This window comes from Capra hircus, chromosome 29 (genome assembly GCF_001704415.2).
Source record: "Capra hircus breed San Clemente chromosome 29, ASM170441v1, whole genome shotgun sequence".
Lineage (NCBI taxonomy): Eukaryota > Metazoa > Chordata > Mammalia > Artiodactyla > Bovidae > Capra > Capra hircus.
In genome coordinates, this window is record NC_030836.1 from 41,226,772 (window position 1) to 41,246,291 (window position 19,520).

Consider the following 19,520-nt stretch of genomic DNA (forward strand, 5'->3'; position numbering starts at 1 on the left):
CAAGCGAGGCCCAGGAAAGGGAGCTGAGTGGCGAGAGGAGCTCAGGGAGCAGCCGGCCAGCCAGGAACTCACCAGAACCACTTCGGAGCTGTGGGAACTGAAGACCTCGTGGGTCCAGGTCTGGCCAGGCTCAGGGGACCGGTCCCCCTTGCGATGCAGCTTCAGGCCCACAGTGTGGTGGCCCATGGTGTTCAGCAGTTGGGTCACCTCACCCGACTGCAGGTTGTCAAAGTAGATGGTGGCACCCACAATCTGGTCCCCTGAGCAGGAAGGAGCAAGATGTGGGTAAGACCACCCAGAGTCTCGGGGAAACAACCCACAACCCAGCACTCTGCATTGGGCCCTTGGGCTGATTCACAGGTGTGGTAACACCCATGGTAGAGATGAGGAAACTGAGGCAGGGAGACAACTAATTGGCCCAAAGCGGCCAAGCTCCTGGGTGGTGGAGTCAGAACAGAGGACGCACATCTCCAACCCACAGGACCACCTCCCACGAGGACTGTGAATGAACAAGCACCAAAGAGTGGGCAGCGGAGGGCAGGGCTTGGGTACCGACCATCCTGATGCCACTGAGACCGGGCACTCCACAGTCACCCACCCGCCTGTGCTGCCCCCTGCCCTCCCCTCCACCAGCCTCCCCGCTAACACCAGCACCGGCCGCACCCCAAGAAGACTCACCCTCCTTGACCACCCCAGTGCGGGCCGCAGGGGAGTTCTGCATCACTTCCTGCACAAAGACGCCGTCATCCCTCTGGGTGATGGTCAGCCCGTGGGAGCCGCTGCCCTGCCAGTTGGGCAGCAGCAGCTCCCGGGTCGTCTCCTCCTCTTTCTCCATCTGTTTGGCATAACAAAACAGAGCTCAGGGCAGTGGGGGTGCAAGGCCATGGGGGGATGAGGAGGCCAGGGATTCGCCCTCCGGGAGTGGGGCACTGTCTCCAAGGTGCCAGCTTCTGCTGTGGGCGAGCTCCCAAGGCACAAGGGAGAAATCGGAAATGGGCCAGTGGATGCAACCACAACGGAGGTAACCAGCCCCTCCCCCTGATCCCCGTCCCTCCCCGCCCCATGCTCTGTGCTACAGCCCATCCAGGTCTCTACCCTCCCCACTCCCCACCCAGTCACCTCCCCCTCCCTCCTACTGACCTTCGCAGGACTTGGGTCGGGAGCGGATGCCTTGCCAGGAGCCCGCCCCTCCTTCCTCTTCTCTCCTCAGGATATCTCTTGGGAATCTCGGTCACACAGTCTAGGGGAAAGGTCATGATCAGGTTCTCACTCAACAGCTGGCTCACTTGCAGCCCTGCCCCAGCTGCTCTGCAAGAGAGATGGCTGGATGTCCTGTCAGCTGGGGCCAAACCAAAACCCCAACCCTGCTACTGTCATCAACTCCGTTCACATGTGACTCTCCAAGGCTGGGATCATGGGAAGGGGTTTTGGAAGAGGCCAGACTCAGGTTCCAATCCTGGCTCAGCATCTCACCAGCTGTGTGACCCAGGCCAAGTCACTTAACTTCTCTGAACCTCCATTTCCTCATCTGTGCAAATGGAGACGCTAAAGGATCCCCATGAGGGCTGAAGGAAGGAGAGAGAGCATGAGTGGAAAGCTCTGGCCCACGGGAGCCTCCCAACATCCACATCCTCACTGGGTCCCTTGGAACAGCTTCAGGAGGGAGATGTTACTGCCCTACAGCACAGATGGAGAAACTGAGATTCAGAGAGGCCAGCCGGCCGGGGTCCACCATAAGCGAGCAACAAGCTTGGGCTCTGAGCCTGTAACTCTTTCATCCCTCGACACACCACATCCGGTGTGCAGCTCTAATGGGTGTGAGACCCCTCCTCCTCAGAGCCTCCAGCCCTGGGGGTCACAGGGAACCTGCAAGCTGGGCTGGTGGTGGCCAACGGTCAGCGACGCTGGGTCACCCTGTCTAACCCGGCCTTGGGTCCAGGCAGACACTTGCCAGCTGGAGCTCCAGGGGCCCTGATACAGGCAGAGGCTGAGCAACGGGAGCCCCGGGCCCCTCAGCACTGGCCCAAGCCCGAGAGGCTGCAGTGGTGCCATCTCAGGCATGTGGCGAGCCAGGGCCCATCGGGCTGCCCCGGCTGGGCCCGGAGCCAGGTTCCCATAGGTGAGGAGCAAAGACACCCTCCAGCTACAGCTGTTGGCTGCAGGGGCAGCCGGGGAGACAGCAGGCGGGCCTCCAGCCCCCAGCCACCCACACAAAATGGCAGCGGCAGCCACCCAGAAGCACTTCTGTGAAACCACGAGGGGGTGCTATTAAGTTGTGGAGAGTTTCGCCCTAAGCCGAAAACCGCTGACATCCAGAAACCAGCCAACCAATCAATTAATACATGCATACCGATCGCCCCTGTATCATTGTACAGACCGCTGCAGAGAAAACCAGAAAGGGATGGAGGCACTCAGCCCAGCTCTGAATTACACGCTCCACTAGGTTGTCACCTAACGTCACTGATGTATCCTCCAAACGCACTCCACGGGCCACGTATGGAGAGTTAAAAGACCTAGTTCCTGGAACTTCCCTGATGGCCCAGTGGTTAAGACTCCAAGTTCCCAATGTAAGGGGCCAAGTTCCAGCCCCAATCAAGGAACTAACCCACATGCCACATGGCAAAGCCAAAAAACAAAAAAAGATTTAGTTCCTGTCCCAGATATAAATTATGAGCAAGGTGCTCAAGGCGTGACTAATCTGGCCTCAGAATGTTCCAGAAGGTTTGGGAGCCTTCAGGAGGGGGGATGAAATCTAAATGGGATCTTGAAGGTACTGAGTTTGTCTTTGAGGATAAGATTTACGGAAATTCATGAGCACGTAGGACTTCCAGTGTCAGGCAGATCATAATACTGATGAAGACAGCCACAGATACCCTGTTCCCCAACCACCTGCACTCACTTGTGTGGTATTTATGTCAGCGCAGGTGCCCGCCAGGAGGCCAGGGGGCAGCCTGCTGGCACAGGTGTCAGCTGGGGCAATCACCTCCTCCCTTCCAATCAGAAGTCCAGCTGACCCTTCCCACGGAGAAACAGCAAAAGCCGGGACTTCAACAGTCCTTCCCCCAGCCTCCAGCACTAAGTAGCCAGCCCGGCAGACAAGGGGGGAGCCAGACCCGGAGGGGAAGGAAAAGGCTTCCACCCAAGGGCCCTGCAGCTCCCCGAAGCCACCGAGTGCGCTGGCACCCTCTCTTTCTCCTTGAGCAGGGCCCCTTTTTTCAGCCTCGCATCCTGGTGCTGAGCCAGCAGCCAGCAAGGTGGGCAGAGAGCCAGCCAGCTCACCCTCGCCCACATCTCAGCCCCACCCTCCCTCCTTCCCCAGTGAGTCACTGTGGCTGCAACAGCTCCAGACATGCCAAGGGTCACACCTAAAACCCGCTTCATAGGCCAGACCCCTGAGTGCCAGAGGGGCTGGGGCTCCAGGAAGCGGCAATGGGCTTCCCTGCCAGCTGCTTGGCCCAGAGCCCCCGGCCCGGAGCCCCTGGAAGCCCAAGTGGGAGGCCCAGAAGGGATCAGCCACATGCTTCCACCCCAGGGGCTAATGAGGAGGACATCATGAGTGGAGAAGGGACCACAGCCCGTGAGAACGGGAGGCACTGGACTCGAGGCTGCAGGTTGACCCTGGCGGGGCACCCGCTGGCTTCCCAGCCAGGTGGGGCTGCCAACCACCCTGCCTGCCCTGGCTCAAGCCTCACCTCCTGGCATAGCCAGGCAAGACTCCCCTCCCCGCCCCTTCCATCTGACCTGGCGAGACACAAGGGTACTGACAGGGAATTCGAGGCCACAGTGGCAAGGGCCTATTTTCTGCACTTGGATCCCAGCCTGTGGTCTCCCCCACCCCTGGGGCCTGTACCAAACCCAGGGGGTCCTTCCTTCTTCTCCCACCTGTCAGGTGAAGCCAGCTTCCCCAGGGGGTAGGGGCTCCACCCTGCTGCCACCCAAAGCTGAGTCTTTGGAGCCTTGGGGAATTCTACACATTCCTCAAGTGTCAGAGCTGGAAGAGCCCTTAGGCCACATGTGGCTCCTCTATCCGTGGGATTCTCCAGGCAAGAATACTGGAGTGGGTTGCCATTCCCTTCTCCAGGGGCTCCTCCCCACCCAAGGATTGAACCTGGGTTCCCCCTGCATTGCAGGCAGGTTCTTTACCATCTGAGCCACCAGGGAAGCCCTAACTTAAATTCAATTAAACATTTAGCCCGTAGGTTGTAGGAACTACATTTCACGAGCTCAACAGCCACACACGGCTACCACATTACAAGCGCAAATACAGAACACTGCCACCACTGCAGAAAGATCTGTGGGACGGCACTGCCTGCTAGTGACAGATGGGGAGAGTGAGGTCTGGAGCCCTGAGAATGGGGCAATGCTGGGGCCCTGGAACGCCCAGGTCGGCCAGCTCCCCGCCGGCACCTGACACCAGCTCACAGCAACCTTCCTGGTGGGAAGGGCTGGAGTGGAGACCCTCTAAGGCAGAGGGCTGCCTGGCGGGCAAAAAAGGAGCGACGTGGCAGGGACACTCCAGCTTCAAGGCAGAGAGGACACACAACTGAGGCTGCAGGGACAGAGTGCAAGTAATTCAGGCCAGAAGCAGCTAGAGAAGAACGAAGCTGCCCTGATGATTCAAAACCACAAAGAGGATGTGCAGCAGGGTTCTGCCCATGCCATCTCTGCAGATCTCTGCCCTGGGTGGGCAACACCCAGGCAGACCCAGGAGAAGGCCAGGAAGCAGACCCTTTGCCCGGGGAAGATGGTCCCCGCCAGCTGTGACCCCCTAGAAGGGCATGTTCTCCCACTGGTCCCAGGAAATCCCTTCTGCCCAAGAGCCAGTGTGAACACAGCCGGGGAGGGGGCGCAGTGGAACTGCTGCAGCAGCCAAAGACAACCTCGCAGCCAAGGTCAGTGTCAAGACGACAGGAACTGATACACACACACACACCCCCTGAGAGTCAGGTCCGTAACGCCTCAGCGCCTCCACGCGCCACACCTGAAGTCAAACACACAGCAGAGGGACCCGAGTTTGCGCATATGCCCGCCACAGGCAGGACGTCGAAGGTGACATGCTAAGACGGAAAGAAGCACGCCAGCCCGCAATGGGGAGGACACAGACAGTGATAAAACTTCTACCCAGCACACGGGCAAACTGACCCACCAGACACACAGGCCCCGGAGAAGCAGTACCCCAAGGTGAGAACAAGATGACTCACAACCAGAGCTGAGACTTCCACCAGCCAGAAAGCCACGAACATACACAGAGTCAAGGAGCAGGGGCTGGGACATTCAGAGAAAAGAGAGACACACCCAGAGGGCCATCCACTCTCGTGAACACTCACCGGGCAGTAAAGAGGAAGAGAAAGAGCCGCATTAAAAGAAACAACCCCTCCCAGGTGAAGAGAAAGAATTTTGTCAAGCTCCCATAGTGCCCCAGGACTGTGCTCCTTCCATGCCTGGGGTCCCCTTTCTTTCCCAAACAATCCCATGTGATTAAGAATTAATATCCTTATTTTAGAGTGCAGAAACAGGCCCTGAGGTTAAATGACTTGCCCGAGTATGAGACAGAAGTGAAATGCAAGCCCAGGGATCTCTGACTCTGAGGCCAACCAGTCTTAACCAGGGAAAGGGACGAAGACACGAATAAACACAGACACAGGATGAGAAACCACAGAGAAAGATGCACAAGGGAGATACCCAGGCGAGAGAGATCTACATGGAAGGAGGCCCAGTGAGAGCCGGAGAGACGTACCCACAGGGAGGCGGACAGGCCTCCAGATTCGTCCAAAGAGAGGCCCACAGAGTGGGACCAGGATGCTTCAGGGGACATTAAAACACAGGAAAGAGAGGGCTTGAGGTTCGGATAGGGGCAGGAGACCCCCAGGAAGCAGTGATGCCCATCAAGTGTCACAAGCTTAGGAGGAAAGGTGAGTGGCCACCAGCCTCTGTGCCCACACACCAGCCTTGTCCCGACCTACCTCAGAGACCCCAAACCCAGAATGGGCAGAGCCCCAGGTATCCCAAAGCCCAGGATCTGAGGGCCCTTGTGCTTCTAGGCTCATCAGCACTGTGTCCCCAGGACTCAGAAGTCCTGAGCTGTCCAGAACCCAGCTCACCTGGAGACTCTCTGGACCCCAGCAGGTGAGACCAAGAGACAGGCCCACCTGGAGACAGGCCCCGACAGGTTAAGGCAAACACTCCCACTCACTGGGAAATGGGAACAGCCATGACAGGCAGAGGCCAGGTCAGAGGACAAGGAGGAAGAGAGGGGTGGCCTCTCTCCCGGGTGCTAAAACCTCCAAGTGGACCTCCATGTATGCAGCTGCCAGACCTCGGTCTGAAAAAAAAAAACCTGTCCCATTCTAAATGGAGTAGATCTGCGCAGTTATCTCCTGAGTCTACGCTGGCACCAAGAACTCTGAGGTCAGCTGATTCTGGGCAGCGCACCCCCAGGGGCACTTTCAACTTGGATAGGGGGTGTGTGTTGGGGAGGTCGAATTATCAGCGAGAATCTGACCAACATGTTGCAAGACACGGGCAATATGGGCACTGGTAAGATGATCAAAGACTCGCAAGGCCAACAGACGACCCACCCAGTGCGTGCAGACACCCCTGAAGCCCCAACCCCTCCCAGCCCAGAGCAGGCTCACAGTCCCTGCCTCCACCAGCTCTCAACAGACTCGAGTCTGGGCAGCCCCAAGCCCTGTCCATCATGGAGGGAGCCTGCTTCTGTTAACCTGGTGTCCAGAGTCTGCGTGCACCTTCGAGCTCCTCCCTGGCTGCCTGGGCCGTTGGCCCCCCCACACCTCCCACCAGGAAGAAGCTTCTCCAGCCTCATCACCCAGCCCTTTCCTCCCTCCCAGTCCCTCTCCCTGGCCCCTCACCACCATGCTGGAGTTTTCTCGCACCTCGGCTTCTAGGGCAGCTCCCCACCCCCACCCCTGGGGGCCAGCTGCTTCCAGGGCTTGGCTCAGCGGTCTTTCTCCACTTCTGTCCCCTGGCCCCTCACACTTCCCTAGCCCCAGCGCTCCAAGTTCAAGCTTCCAGCCAGAAGAGAGATTCTATCTTCCTTCCCTGACCCAGAGAGACTTCCTTGTGGGACTGGGAAGTTCTTGGTGGGGGGTTGGAGGGGGGGCTCTGGGGCAGCTTTACATTCCCCATACGAACAGTCCCTACACCTGGCCACCTCTCCAGAGAAGAGTAGGCCTTGACCCAGGACGGCTAGGATGAAGACACCAGCTCAAGGATGTGGGGTGGGGGGGGGGTGGGTGGGAAGGGCCCTGCTGAGCTGAGGAGGGGTGAGCTCACTCCCTTGCCCAGTCTCGCCTTGGGGGATAGATTACAGTTTGGGAGCTACCACGGCCCAGCTCTCCGCCCAGCGGCCGGCCCGGATAGTGCAGGGGCTCCAGGCCAGGCCGCTCGGCCCAGCTGCCAAAGAGCCACCCCCAACCCGGCCAGGCGCTTCCCCTTCCCCTAGAACCTCCGCTCCAGCCCCCGGGGGACAGGGCAGGATGCCCCTCCCTGAAGCCTCCATCAGCCACGGCCTCACGCCCAGGCCTATGCTCAGCCCCCCTCAGGCCTCTGGACACAAACTCCAGGGCCTAGAACCGTCCAAGACGGAGAAACTCACTGGAGTCCTTCCCTACAGCCCCCCGCAGCCCCCATGAAACCTCCACCACCACCGGAGCAGAGTCCCACGGCTACCCCCTGCCCCCTATGCCCCAGATGCAAGCAGAGGCGACACATTCAGGACCGGCCTGCCAGCCAGAGACAGGTAACAAACACTCATTTCTCGGCTCTGACACGAGCAGTCAGAGTCTCAAGGCCACCATGAAACAGTGACCCCAGAGCTGGGACCTCCTCTACAACAGCCCATCTGGCCATCTGGAGGCTGAAGGGAGGAAGAGGGGGTCCATCAACACACACATTCTGGCTGAGCCCACTGTGGCCCACCCAGGGGACCCCCCTCTCCCCTCACTGTGCCTCTTAGGCTCACTCAAGCCTGGAGGAAACCAGTCAGTTCAGGAAGGCTGGGAGCCCAGAGAGATGGTCAAAGCCTGGGAAAATGCCAGCTCCCTGGGAGCCTGGATGAAGCCCGTCGGGGAGCAAAGGGAGAGCAGAAAGCCCTAGCGACCACCAGTCCATTCCCACCCCTCTCCAGGGGCGACCCCCCTGCCTCGCGTGCACATGTCCCCCCCCCCCACCCGTCAGCCCAGATCCAGGGAGAGAGAAAAGCTGGGGTTTCCTGGGTGTGGTGCAGAGGTGAGAGTCAGCAGGGGAGAGTTACCAGCAGGAGTCGGACTAGCTCTCCCAGTCTGCTTCTGCCTGACCCCAGGCGGTTCCCAAGTGCTGAGGAAGGTGATGGCCACGCCCCAGAGACCCACACACTCCTCCAGCTCCACAGCTTCGCCCCAACCTCTCAAACCAGCTCCTCAAGCTCGGGGTGGTGTGCTCGGCCAGGGCCAGCCAGCCCCTTCCAACTGAGCCTAGGAATCCAGGTCGGTGGTGCCCGGGGAACTCCCAGCCAAGGCCTTCCTGGGACAAAGGTGACCCCAGGACCCCCCCAACCCATTCCCTGCCCTTGACCCAATGATGGCCATCTCCCTTCACAGGTCTCCCAGGAGTCACTTCTTTGGGTCCCACTTTGAGCCCTGGACCTGCAGTTACATCCCCCTCAACTGGCTGACTCTGCTCCATGGGTGGGAGAGGAGCCAACCAGAGTCTGGCTGGTTCAAGTCCTCAGCTCTTCACAAAGTTGCCCTGACAAAGACCCCCGAATCACTGCTGGGGCCCCCCCAGCATCTGCAGTAAGCCCTACCTATGTGGCTTCTTATGTGTCTTGGTTCCCTGAACAATGTCCCTGCGTATAACCTTTAAGGACAAGGCTCTGGGGAGGGCCACAGACACCCTCCGATCCCCGTGGCTAATACCCCAGACCCTTTGTCCTCTGCTAGCCCACCTCTCATGCCCCCACCCCCCTCCCCGTCCTCTCCCCCCCACCCCAATGCCCGGACCTCACCCCTCAGCCGAGGGCTCCCTTCTCTCCCCACTCGGCATACACACCCCAATCGAGGGCTAGCCCAACCCACCATCCTTTGGGGCCAACTAGAAGGAAGCTTCCCCACTGAGCTTCAGAAAGGAAGTGAGTGCCACACCCTGCCCCAGGGATTTCCCTCCTGGGGGCAGAAGAGAGGGAGCACCAAAGGAGAAGCTACTCCCCGAATTAAGCCCCAGCCCTGATGAGGGGGCCCTAAAATGCCTTCCAATGCACCTTCAACCCCTCTCCTTTCCCCTGACTCCTTTGCCTTCTTCTATCACCCCAGCCCTCCAAAGCATCACGGTGTCGCCCAAAATCAACCCAGTCTCTCTCATGTTCTAGGCTGTGCAAGACAGGGCACACGATCCCTGCAGTCAGAGGCTGGATCCTAGTCGAGGAAACTGTTTCAGAACCCGGAGGTAACTATCTGGGTCCCTTTTCCTCCAAAGGTCCAGGACCTGCTCTAAGGACCTCGCTGGCATGGGAGGATCCCACGGTGCCTTTTCAGAGATCCACTCCGCAGGACAGGGCACCCAGCAGCAGGCTCCCTGGGGGCACCTCACCACCTCCTGGGTGGCAGCCACGCCCTGCAAAAGGCACACACGAGGCTCACAATTCTCTGGGGCCACAAAGTGCAGAGGCGCCAGTGCCCTGCCCACGTAGTGCAGGGGTCCAGTTAGATGCCCCGTCTGCCCATTCGGCTCCCCTCCCACCCACGGAGCAGAGTCAGCCTTGCTCAGACCCACGTGTCCCTCGTGGCTAGCGACGCCAAAGGCCTGCGCCCCCGCATCCCGGGGCCCTGGCACTGCAGGGGGCACCGAGCCCGCCAGCGGAGGGCCAGCCCTCGCGCACTGCACACCCTCTCCCGGCATGGGAAAGCCTTATATAACACAGTTCTCCGAACACACCCTAAGCCCGGAGACCTTCCAACTCCCCAGCAGGACCTCGCCCCTCCACCGTCGCCCCAAGAGCGCGCCGCGGGAGCGGAGGGGTCCGAGGAGGGGAGTTGAGCCCTCCTCCTCCTACGCCCGCCGGACTCCGGCCCCCGCCTCCCACACAAGCCCCGTCGCCCCCCTCCCCTTTACCCCTCGCCACTCCTCCCCGAGTTCTGGTTTGAATTAGTCACCGGCTCCAACCACCACATTCCTCAGGCTGCTGGCGCCGAGCCAGGCGCTGGGGCGGGGGCCATCCCGCCCGGACGGGTTTGGGAGTGGGGTTGGGGAGAGAGCGCCGCCTCTGAAGGGGAAGGGGCGGTCCCGAGGGCCGCGCCGCTGCACAGCCCCACTCCCCGCCCACCCCCAGTGCAAGAATCTCCCCAGCTATGTCCCCCACCCCCACTCCCACCAGTCCCGCCGCGGGGCGCGCTGCAAACTTCCCGGCTCCGCCGCCCTAGAGGAAGAAGGGATTTTTTCTGGAGCTGGGAACACCGAGGGGCAAGACTAGGGCGGGGCAGCCGAAGGGTGGCTGAGGGGCCGCCGGGAGCCAGAAAGGGAGAGGCTGGTGGTGCAGAACTGGGTGGGGCCCCGAGGACTCGGGACGCGAAGTCAGGGGCGGAGGTGTGGGGCGCAGGGAGGGACGGCGGACGGGGTGCGCGGCGCGGGGGCGCAGGGGCGCCGGGAGGGGCCGAGAGGCCGCGCCTCGATCTCGGAAACTTCTCGAGTAAACACGGAATAGGCACAGAACAGCTCGCCGAGCCACCGCCCCATGGAGAAGGAGGGGGTGGGACAGGGTTACCGGGCAAAAAACCGGAGTCCGGCCGTGCAGCAGGGACAACGATCAGCCCTCGAGAGACAGACGGACTGGAGCAAACCGCGCCTCGGAGCGATTTTCCGACTTTGCCCAACTTGCGCCCCTTCCAACGCCCCAACTCCAGAGGCGGAGCTCCTTTCCCAGGGCGCTACGCTTGGCCTCCCGGTGGCGGCCCGGGGCTGCCCACCTTGCTCCAAGTTGAGCCTTCACAGTGACACCCACCCAAAGCGCCTCGCCCAAGTCCTGCCACCCACCTCCCCTCCCGCGTTCCCGGCGTCGCGTTCCCTGATCGCGCCAAGGTGCGCAGGAGGCCCCTACCTGCGCGCTCAGCCCCAGGGCACAGCCATAGCCGACGCGGGGCCCGAGGTCGCGGTGCTGAGGCTGCTGCAGGCGGCGAGCCCCGGTCGGGGCGGGTCCGGCAGGGCGGGCGGTGCAGTCCCCGCGGCGGAGCTGCTCCGAGTGGCCGGGCCCCTGCGCGCGGAGGCGGCTCTTGTAACTCCGGCTCCAGCGGGCGGGTCTGCCCCGAGCTGTGGGGAGAGGGCGGGGCCGGGCGGGGCCGGAGCTGGGCTGGGACGGGCGAGCCGGGCCGACCCTGCTGGGACCCGAAAGCGGGCTGCTGGGAGGGCACCGGGGGCGCGGGGACCCGGGGGCGCGGCACATCCGAGGTGCTGCCTTCCCCTGGCCCCATCCACTGCCCACCCCGGCCCCGCCGTGCCTGGATTTGCCCCGACTTAGGCGGGTGGCTTCTTCTGCAAGAAACTCTTGGAAGCTGGACCTGCGAATCAGCCCATTTTGCAAGAAGGACCCATGGGGTCCGGCGGCTGGAGGGGCTTGAGTGATTCAGCCGCGGCCTCCAGCCTGACGCGGACCTTTGAGTTTTCTCTCAACGCTGCCCACTACCCTTCTAATCCTAGGCCCCAGGTTCTTCACTTGGTTCTTCACGCAGCCGCGCCCACTTCTCGCCCTCCCTCTTTCTGGGCGCCCCTCAGCCCCTCCCCGCCCCCAGAACCGGCCTGGAGACGCTGGCCCCACCTGCTGGAGCCAGGGTCACCAGCGCCCCGCGCCACCGTGCCGCTCTGGCCGCTGCAGCGACACGGGAGTCAGGCCTGCACCCCTTGGAGGAGCAGAGTCCTTGCTGCCTACCTCCCTGTCCCCCACTCTCTATTTCTGCTCGGACCCCCTCCTCCACCGCCCCACTCCCCTGGACGCTGAGTTTCCAATTTTACAGCCATTTCCCACAGCCACTTCTAACTACACGGAGATTTTATTAAACATTTAATGACGGGGTGCGGGGGGGCCTTCTGGCTTCACCCTCATTCTCTTCTCCCCCATGAATCCTCTTATCCTCCCTTCTGGATGGCCACCCACTGCCCACGTGGAGCCAGTTTTTCTTTCCTCTGGAATGCTGGGGAAGTGAGACCCCAGGCTGGAGACCTGAGAAGACCTGGCCCGCTGTACCATCCTGAGTGGGCTGGGGCTGAGACGAGCGGCCCTGTCCTCTGAAATGGCAAACATGTTTACAGGCTAAAAATACCCAACAGCCAACTCCACTGCCAGCCCTGGGGGCTGTGTCCCAGGTCCAGTTACCGGCATAGGGTACAGGCGTGGGGGAGGGAAGACCCAGCCAAAGGAGCCACAGACAGGCAGGCAGTCAGATAATGGACACAGAAGGGTGGAGACATGTGTGTAGACATTCAGACCGGCACCAACATGCAGAGACACATAGTCAAAGCACAGACTTGGGCACTGGCAATCTCTCATATTTTCTCTCTCTCTCTCTCACACACACACACACACACATTCACACACACACACACATTCACACACACACACACAGTGACTCAAACCCAGAGCAGAGGCAGTTCCACCACCTGTATCACAAGCAGAGAATCAGAAACCCAGACTTTTAGAATCACCTCCACCTCCACTGTGGTCTGCTCCTCTTTGCCAGCACCTACCTTATTTAAAGAAAAAAAAAAAAAAATCAACTTTGGGATGCTTTAAAAAAATAAAAGCAACAGCTAATTATTTCCGATATCAATGTTTTTTTAATTTTATTTCATATTAAATAACATGTATTCAGTTTTTAAAATACAGACCAAGGATACAGATAAAGTGGCCTGTGACCCTACAAGTCTGATTAATCCTTGTTGCTGTTTCAGAGATAAAATCAATACCTCTATAGGGTGAAGGACGTCAGTACGGAAAAGCAGAACAGTAAAAAGTAGATGATTCCCTCCACCCCTAAGCTAGTCCCTCTCCCCCAAAACAACCACAGTTAACAGTTTATCAGAGGAGTGTTAACTTTACGAAATGAATCATTTGGTTCCTTGAAAGTGTGAGGGCTTCCAATGCATGTTGAAATGGGAGCTGATCAACAGCTAGGTTTTTCAGAAAGATAACTATGATATGACATACGCCACAAAGATAGGGGGTCTGCACAAAGGGCCATGGGAATTTGGAGGGAGGGGCTGGAACAGGAAAGGAAGAGTGTGGAAGGGTGTGGATATTGCGCCTTCAACTCAGCGGGGACTCCCTCAGCCCCCCAGGCGTGAAAGAGCAGAGGCTGGTGTCCTGGGCTCAGAGCCAACTTATCAGCTCCATTGTTTGTTCTGGCCACCCTCTTGGTCAACAGAGAAGGCAGGAGAGGCCGGTCTGGGGAGCAGCTTCAGAGCAGGGATTACTGTCCAGGTACTTGGTTCAGGGGCACGAGTGTGAGGGTACCTGGTGGGAGGTGGTCCTGCGGAGTGGCTCCTCCCCCACTTCTAGGCTAGGAGGATACAGAAGGGGTAAACTAGACTCTGCCGCCTAAAAAGCCAGGACCCTACTTGCCGCACCAAAGCTGGCAGGGAAAGGGAATATTTTCAACAGTCTTCAATGGTGCAAATGGAGACACAACACTTTTAAAGATTTCTGCCACCCCTTCTCTTTCTGCCTACTGCTGTAGCCCCCACCTTTCACCCCTTCTCCCCAAGAGCTACCTTCATGGTGATCTTGTCTGACACTGCTGTAGGCACCTTGTGTGTCAGCCCATTTACTCCTCACACGCAGGAAGGAAATGGTCCGGAAGAGGGGCAGTGATTTACCTAAAATCACATAACCTTCAGAAGCTGGACTCAAAGCTCCCATCCACATCTAAGCTCCAGGAGGGCAGGCACTGTTTGCTTTCTGCTGTGTACTCTGTGTCTACAGCAGCAGCTGGCACCTGGCAATCACGCCAGAACAGTTTGCTAAAAAAGTGAATGAATGAATAAACTGCAGATATAACTGGCCCCAAAGCCCTTGTTCTTCTTTTTTTAAATAATTTTTTTGGCCATGAATGTAGGATCTTAGTTCCTTGACCAGGGATCGAACCTGCACTGTGCCTCTGGCATTGGAAGCTTGGAGTCTAACCAATGGCCCACCAGAGAAGTCCCCCCTAAAGTTCTTGTTCTTTATACAACAGCACCCTGTACCCCACAAGGTTCCCTCACTCTCAGCCCCCACGTGTAGTTCTCTCATGCAGCTTTGCACAAACATTTACTGTGTCCAGCCCTGGGCCAGGGGTAGGTGATGGTGGTGGTGGTGGTACAGGTAAGAGAGTCCTTGACAAGACGGAATCCCTGCCTCCAGGTGCTCAGTCCAGAAAGATCTAGCCTCTGATGCTACCTAACCCTAACCCTTGTACTCTGAGTCCCATGCTTAAAAACTGGATGTCATCTTTTCTTCCAGATCTTTTACACCCATATCTTACTCCCCCAACAAAGACACACTGTTTTTTAGTTAAAAGGAGTTCTCTCCGTCTGAACATTGTTTCATATTTCCCCGGCAAAGTAAGGACTACCCAGGGATCTGAGAGGACTTCAGCCTTCCCGCTGGTGCTCCACTGCCCTTCAGAAGTGTCCCATACCACACAGTCCTCCAGACCCACTGGAAAAGCAAGGTCAGCTCTAGGACTCATCATCACTGGGATACCCCAGCTTCGCCAGAAGTGCCACTCCCACCCCGGGGGTTCCCTGATTTGTAGGTAGTAAGTGTGTGATGAACCCTGGGCTCCTGTGTTGCCAGGCAACGTGCCTCTGTTTTGTTCTTATTATGCCTGTTTCTATAGCAACCCCAAAGGGGCGTTCTGTGGGCAGGCCCTGTGCCAGGGGATTCCCCTTCCCTTCCCTTCTCCCCACAGTCCCCTTCTCTGAAATCAGTGCATGATGCGAAAGAAAAGATGCGACTGCTCTACGAGTCGTTATGGCTTTTAAACTCTGATCCCAGGAAGGAAGTGAAAGGTGCAATCTGTTCACAATCTCTTTGAAAGCAGACTTTTCATCCAGTCGAGGGCCCTTTGGCATGTCAGCCTTAGAAGCACAGAAATTACTGTCACTCCTTTGAGTCACGGGGCATTTCCCAGACCCCCCTCTCCACCCTATACAACACACCAGCTCAGACATGAGCATCCCTGCCAAGCACCAGGCCCTTCTCCATTCACTTTCAATTCTTTGTAAAAATATATATTTATTTGGCTCCACCAGATCTTAGTTTTGGCATGTGAGATCTAGCTCCCTGATCAGGGATCGAAGCCGGGCCCCCTGCATTGGGAGAGCAGAGTCTTAGCCACTGGATTACCAGGGAAGTCTCTCACTTTTAATTCTTAATCTATCATCTTCCCCAGTGGAGCAGCAAGTTTATTGGGTTATTCTGGGATCCAAACATTATTTTCTAAGCAATTCTCAAACTCCAAACTCAAACTCAACATAGGAAGCCAAGTCAACCCATCCTCCTCCAGCTCAATTCAAATCCTAGGCTGTATTTAAAGCTCAGGCTTCAAATAAGGAGTTCCTGAATTGCTCAGATCAGACAGCTGGGATACCGGAAACCCTCCCATTACACTCAGTCCTAATTGAGATCTTCAGACCCAAGCAGAACCCAAGTTAAAGCTGATTACAGAACAAGAGACAAGACCCAGGGCCCTGAGTAGAGAGACTGGGAGGTAAGAAGGCAAAGAAATGCTGTCTGGGCAAGTGAAGTGGGGGGAAAGGGAGCAGGGAGAGTGGGGCGGGAGGATGCACATGACAACTGGATTCCTAGATGGACCTGCGCTGTTGGGGCTAGGATGCTGGGGGAGCAAAAAGATAACAGGAAATGGGGACCCAGGATTAAGGGAAAGAAGTGGAAAAACAGGACTGAATGAGACTGTCAAGGGAGGGAGGGAGGGAGAGGAAAAAAAAGCCCAAAGCTGAGCTAGGGACTGGGCGGACGGACTTGTAAACAGGAGCCGAGGGAGGGAGCTGGAATGAACGAAGCAGCCAACGCCCCAGCCAGCTCCCCTCCCCAGCAGGGAGCGGGGAGCACGAGGGAGGCGCCGGGAGAGGGGAGCACTAATCTCCTCTCCCCTTTTTTGGACTCTGTCTTTCTCCCACACTTTCCAGATTCCTCTGCTTTCCCCCCAGTTCCCCGGGGAAGGGGAGACCAGTCCGGGCTTCCCTCTCCGTCCTTTGCTCACACTTCCCCAGTCCAGTTTAAGGGGATCAGACTGAGCGGGGAAGGAAGGGCCTAGGCTGCCCAGAGCCTGAGTCACCACATAGTTGAGGTTCCTGTCACTCGAAGTCCCGCCTCTGCTACACCCTGTGCCCTCTGCCCGCTGCCCCAGGGACTTGGATCGCTGGGGCTGACCCTGCCCTAGGACCTGCTCCACTTCCACGAGCCTTACTCGGGTCGGGGCTGTCCTTCTCGGGCTGATACCACCCTCTTCCTGGCTTCTGAAACCTAGTGTGCTTTGTCCACCACTTTTGGGAGAAGCACCCTTCTGCTCTTTTTTTGGGAGCAAAAGTGACTCAGTTGAGCTCCTGCAAGAACTGTGGAAAGAGAAGCATGCACCCCTGATAAGTCACTTCCCCTCTCTGGACTCCAGTTTCCTCTTGGGTGAAAGAAAGGGACTACGTGCTGTGGTCTCCTGGAGGTACATTCTGTAAGACTGAGTCAAAGAGATGGAGAGTTGCTATTGAACACAGTGGGATAAAAGGGGTGTGTTTGCTAACCCCTATCCTAATAGTAGGAGTGGGCGGGGCACAGGCACAGGCTAGGCCACCGTAGGGCAGCCAACACCCCAGGCAACTCGGTGACTCAGGTCCCCGCACAGAGGCCGACAGGCAGGAAGGCACCCCGCGGCTCCCTTGTGAGTCAGGGAAATGCAGATCTCTGTGGAGAATGACCAGCCAAGGTCCCGCTATAACCAACTCTCCCTTACAACTAAGAAAGCTTCCGATTCCAGTGTGGGCCCCCGCGTCCCTTTGATGAGTGTCCTAACCTCCCCGACCCGGCTCCCACTCCTCCTGCCTGGCCTTGGCAACCCTTCTGCCTTCCACTCCATAGCCCTCCCTACCCTCCAATGGCTCCCCTGACCTGCCATGTCCCCTCGCTTACCCCTTGGCTCTGCCCATCCTCACTATCCACCCCCATCCTGGCAGAGCCAGCCAGATGATTGCAAAAGGGCTGAGCCAGCGGGAGAGGCCCTCACATGACAGCTGTTCCTGCTGCGGAGGGGAGGGGGCAGCTGGAAGTAGAGGGAGGCACATTCCACGGGAGATCTGATCAGAAATAGCCCCAAACACAGAATGACCATCCAGCTCTGGCTCAGCGCAAAGCCTGCCCATTGTATAAAACAAAGTAAGGTCAACAGGCTGTCTTTGGAATCCCGAGGAAATTAGGAAAACAAAAGGGGGTGGTTACAGCAGGGGAGGGGGCTACAAGAATGAAAAAAATCCGGGAACGTCTAGAGATCCAGGGTCACGAAGGATACCTCTGCCATTGACCCAGCCCTAACTGCCCAAGACATTCTCCCTCTTACAAGAGATTCAAGTGAATATAGGGTTACTCTCCAGCAACCGCCATCACCTGCCACTCCACCCATCCCTCGGGTGCTGAGGTACTGGGACACCCCAGTCAGTCCACTGGAGTAAAACACAGCCTCCTCTGGGAGCCATGCCAGCCTGATTAGAGCAAACAGACAAGAGCAGGTGGCATAGTTTCTCTAACCTTTCTGGAGCGCCAATATTTTAGCTTCATAGAGTTAGGCAAAGAATAAAGACAGTGGATACCCCAGAATGACATTCTAACATATGCAGAACCGATCAAATCACGTGGGGGAAGTTACAGTGTCCTGGAGGTACCGCTGATGGGGTGAACCAGGGAAGCCACACTCACCCAGGAAAATCCATTTGATGTTTGGAGGGAAAGTTTGCATTCTGAGGACACACCATGAAAGGTTGCCATGAAAACCACGGTATCAGTTTCAGAAATGACTGGGTGGAGTCTTCAAAGCACTTCAGGCCTCTCCCTTCAACATTCTAGACCCTTCCCCCACCCTTCAAAAGGAGAACTGGCACACTTGGGGCATGTGGGCAGCTGGTGGGATGGGTCTGACCCAGTGCGAGCAGCAGCTGTCCAGCTCTGGCTCCAACCAGGACATGAGGAAAAGATACTCTAGGTCTTTCTTGGAAGAACTTTAAAGGCTTTTGACTTTTTAATAAGTGACTTAAGCAGAAGCACCAACAAAGCTAAAATAAATAGCTGCTTTGACCAGTTGGTTTATCTACAAGCTAAACCAAGACTCGGCCTCCCATTGACACTCTAGCCTCTGTAAAGATTTTATCTGCAGTTAAAGGCACCTCTTGAGCCCTGGCCCCCTCTCATTTCTCACCCTCTCTTTCTGGAGGCGCTGAGAATCTGTCCAGTAAGCGGATGAAAGTCTCCTCTTTCCCCCATCCTATCTCCTTTTCTCCAAGACCCTGCCCTGTCCTCAGCTCTCGACCCACTCGCAGCGCCCCTCATCCCTTTCCACCCTGCGACCCCAGCGCCTGCCCTCCTGAGCCGCACCCTGGGCGCGGGGATGCCAGCTCCTGCGCGAGCCTCCCCGGCACGTCACGAAAGTGACTCTGCCACGGGAGACCTCCCCACCGCGCAAGCTCTCACTGGTTGCGGGTGGCGAGCTGGGCGGGGCTGGGAGCATCCACGCCCCGCACTGGGAGGGGCGGGGAAAGGGGCGGGGCCCCAGCCAGCAGCGCGGAGGGCGAGGGAGGGGGCGCCCAGCTGGATCCTGTAGGGCGCGAGTCCCCCGCCTGCGGCGGTGCGGTGACTCAGGGCTCCCCGGGGCAGGGTGGGGACCGAACCAGCTGCAGATGTATTCCCCCTTACCCCGCCCCACATCTGCCGCTAGAAACTGCTGCAGTTCATCTCTTTCGAGCCCACCCCTGCAGGGTAGAGGCCCTCCCATCTCACCCCGCCTCCCCCTCGGAGGCCAACAGCAAGCCTTCTAGAGGCCACAACCCCCTCCCTTCGGGCCTCCCACCCCACCTCTGGCTTGCGGGTCCTGGCCCTCCCCCAAGCACAGGCCTGGCCTCCTCCGACAACCTGGCTGTACTTCCCGGCACCAAACCGCCCGAGTTAGAGGCGCTGGAGGCAGGACGTGTGGATGAGTCACTCTTCCTGCAGTCTCTGAGGGAGGCTGGGAGGCGGTCCAGGCCCCCCACGCCAGAACCCCGCTGTCCACGTGGGCTGCCAGGCCCGCAGCAGCTCAAGCTGCGGCCCACCTCGCGGAACCGCCGCCGTTTTCCCCGGGCCTCTCAGGCTAACCCTTCAAACCTACCTGCCAGGCTCGATTTCTCCTGCCTCAGTCTCCAAGGTCCTGGGAAGATTAAGGGTACCAGAAAGGTCGGGAAGATCACACAAGACAAGGAGCAGGGGGTGTGGAGGGAAATGGAATCCGGGAGGGGTCTGA

General features: G+C 58.3%; 1 protein-coding gene across 6 annotated transcripts in view; it reads right to left on the reverse strand.

Annotated features, from left to right (window-relative positions):
• The window catches only part of AHNAK (AHNAK nucleoprotein), a 94,910-nt gene extending 83,627 nt beyond the window's left edge, over positions 1 to 11,283 (reverse strand). For 3 of the 6 annotated variants that reach the window (XM_018042684.1, XM_018042686.1, XM_018042683.1), the window contains exons 1-4: positions 11,090 to 11,272; positions 1,141 to 1,240; positions 679 to 835; positions 73 to 260 (exon numbers count right to left, since the gene is read on the reverse strand). In XM_018042684.1, coding sequence (XP_017898173.1) covers positions 73 to 260; positions 679 to 835 — 345 coding nt within the window. In that variant the 5' untranslated portion in view covers positions 1,141 to 1,240; positions 11,090 to 11,272. Of the gene's footprint in view, positions 1 to 72; positions 261 to 678; positions 836 to 1,140; positions 1,241 to 11,089 lie in introns of all 6 variants that reach the window. The other 3 variants (XM_018042689.1, XM_018042687.1, XM_018042688.1) reach the window with 3 other exon arrangements.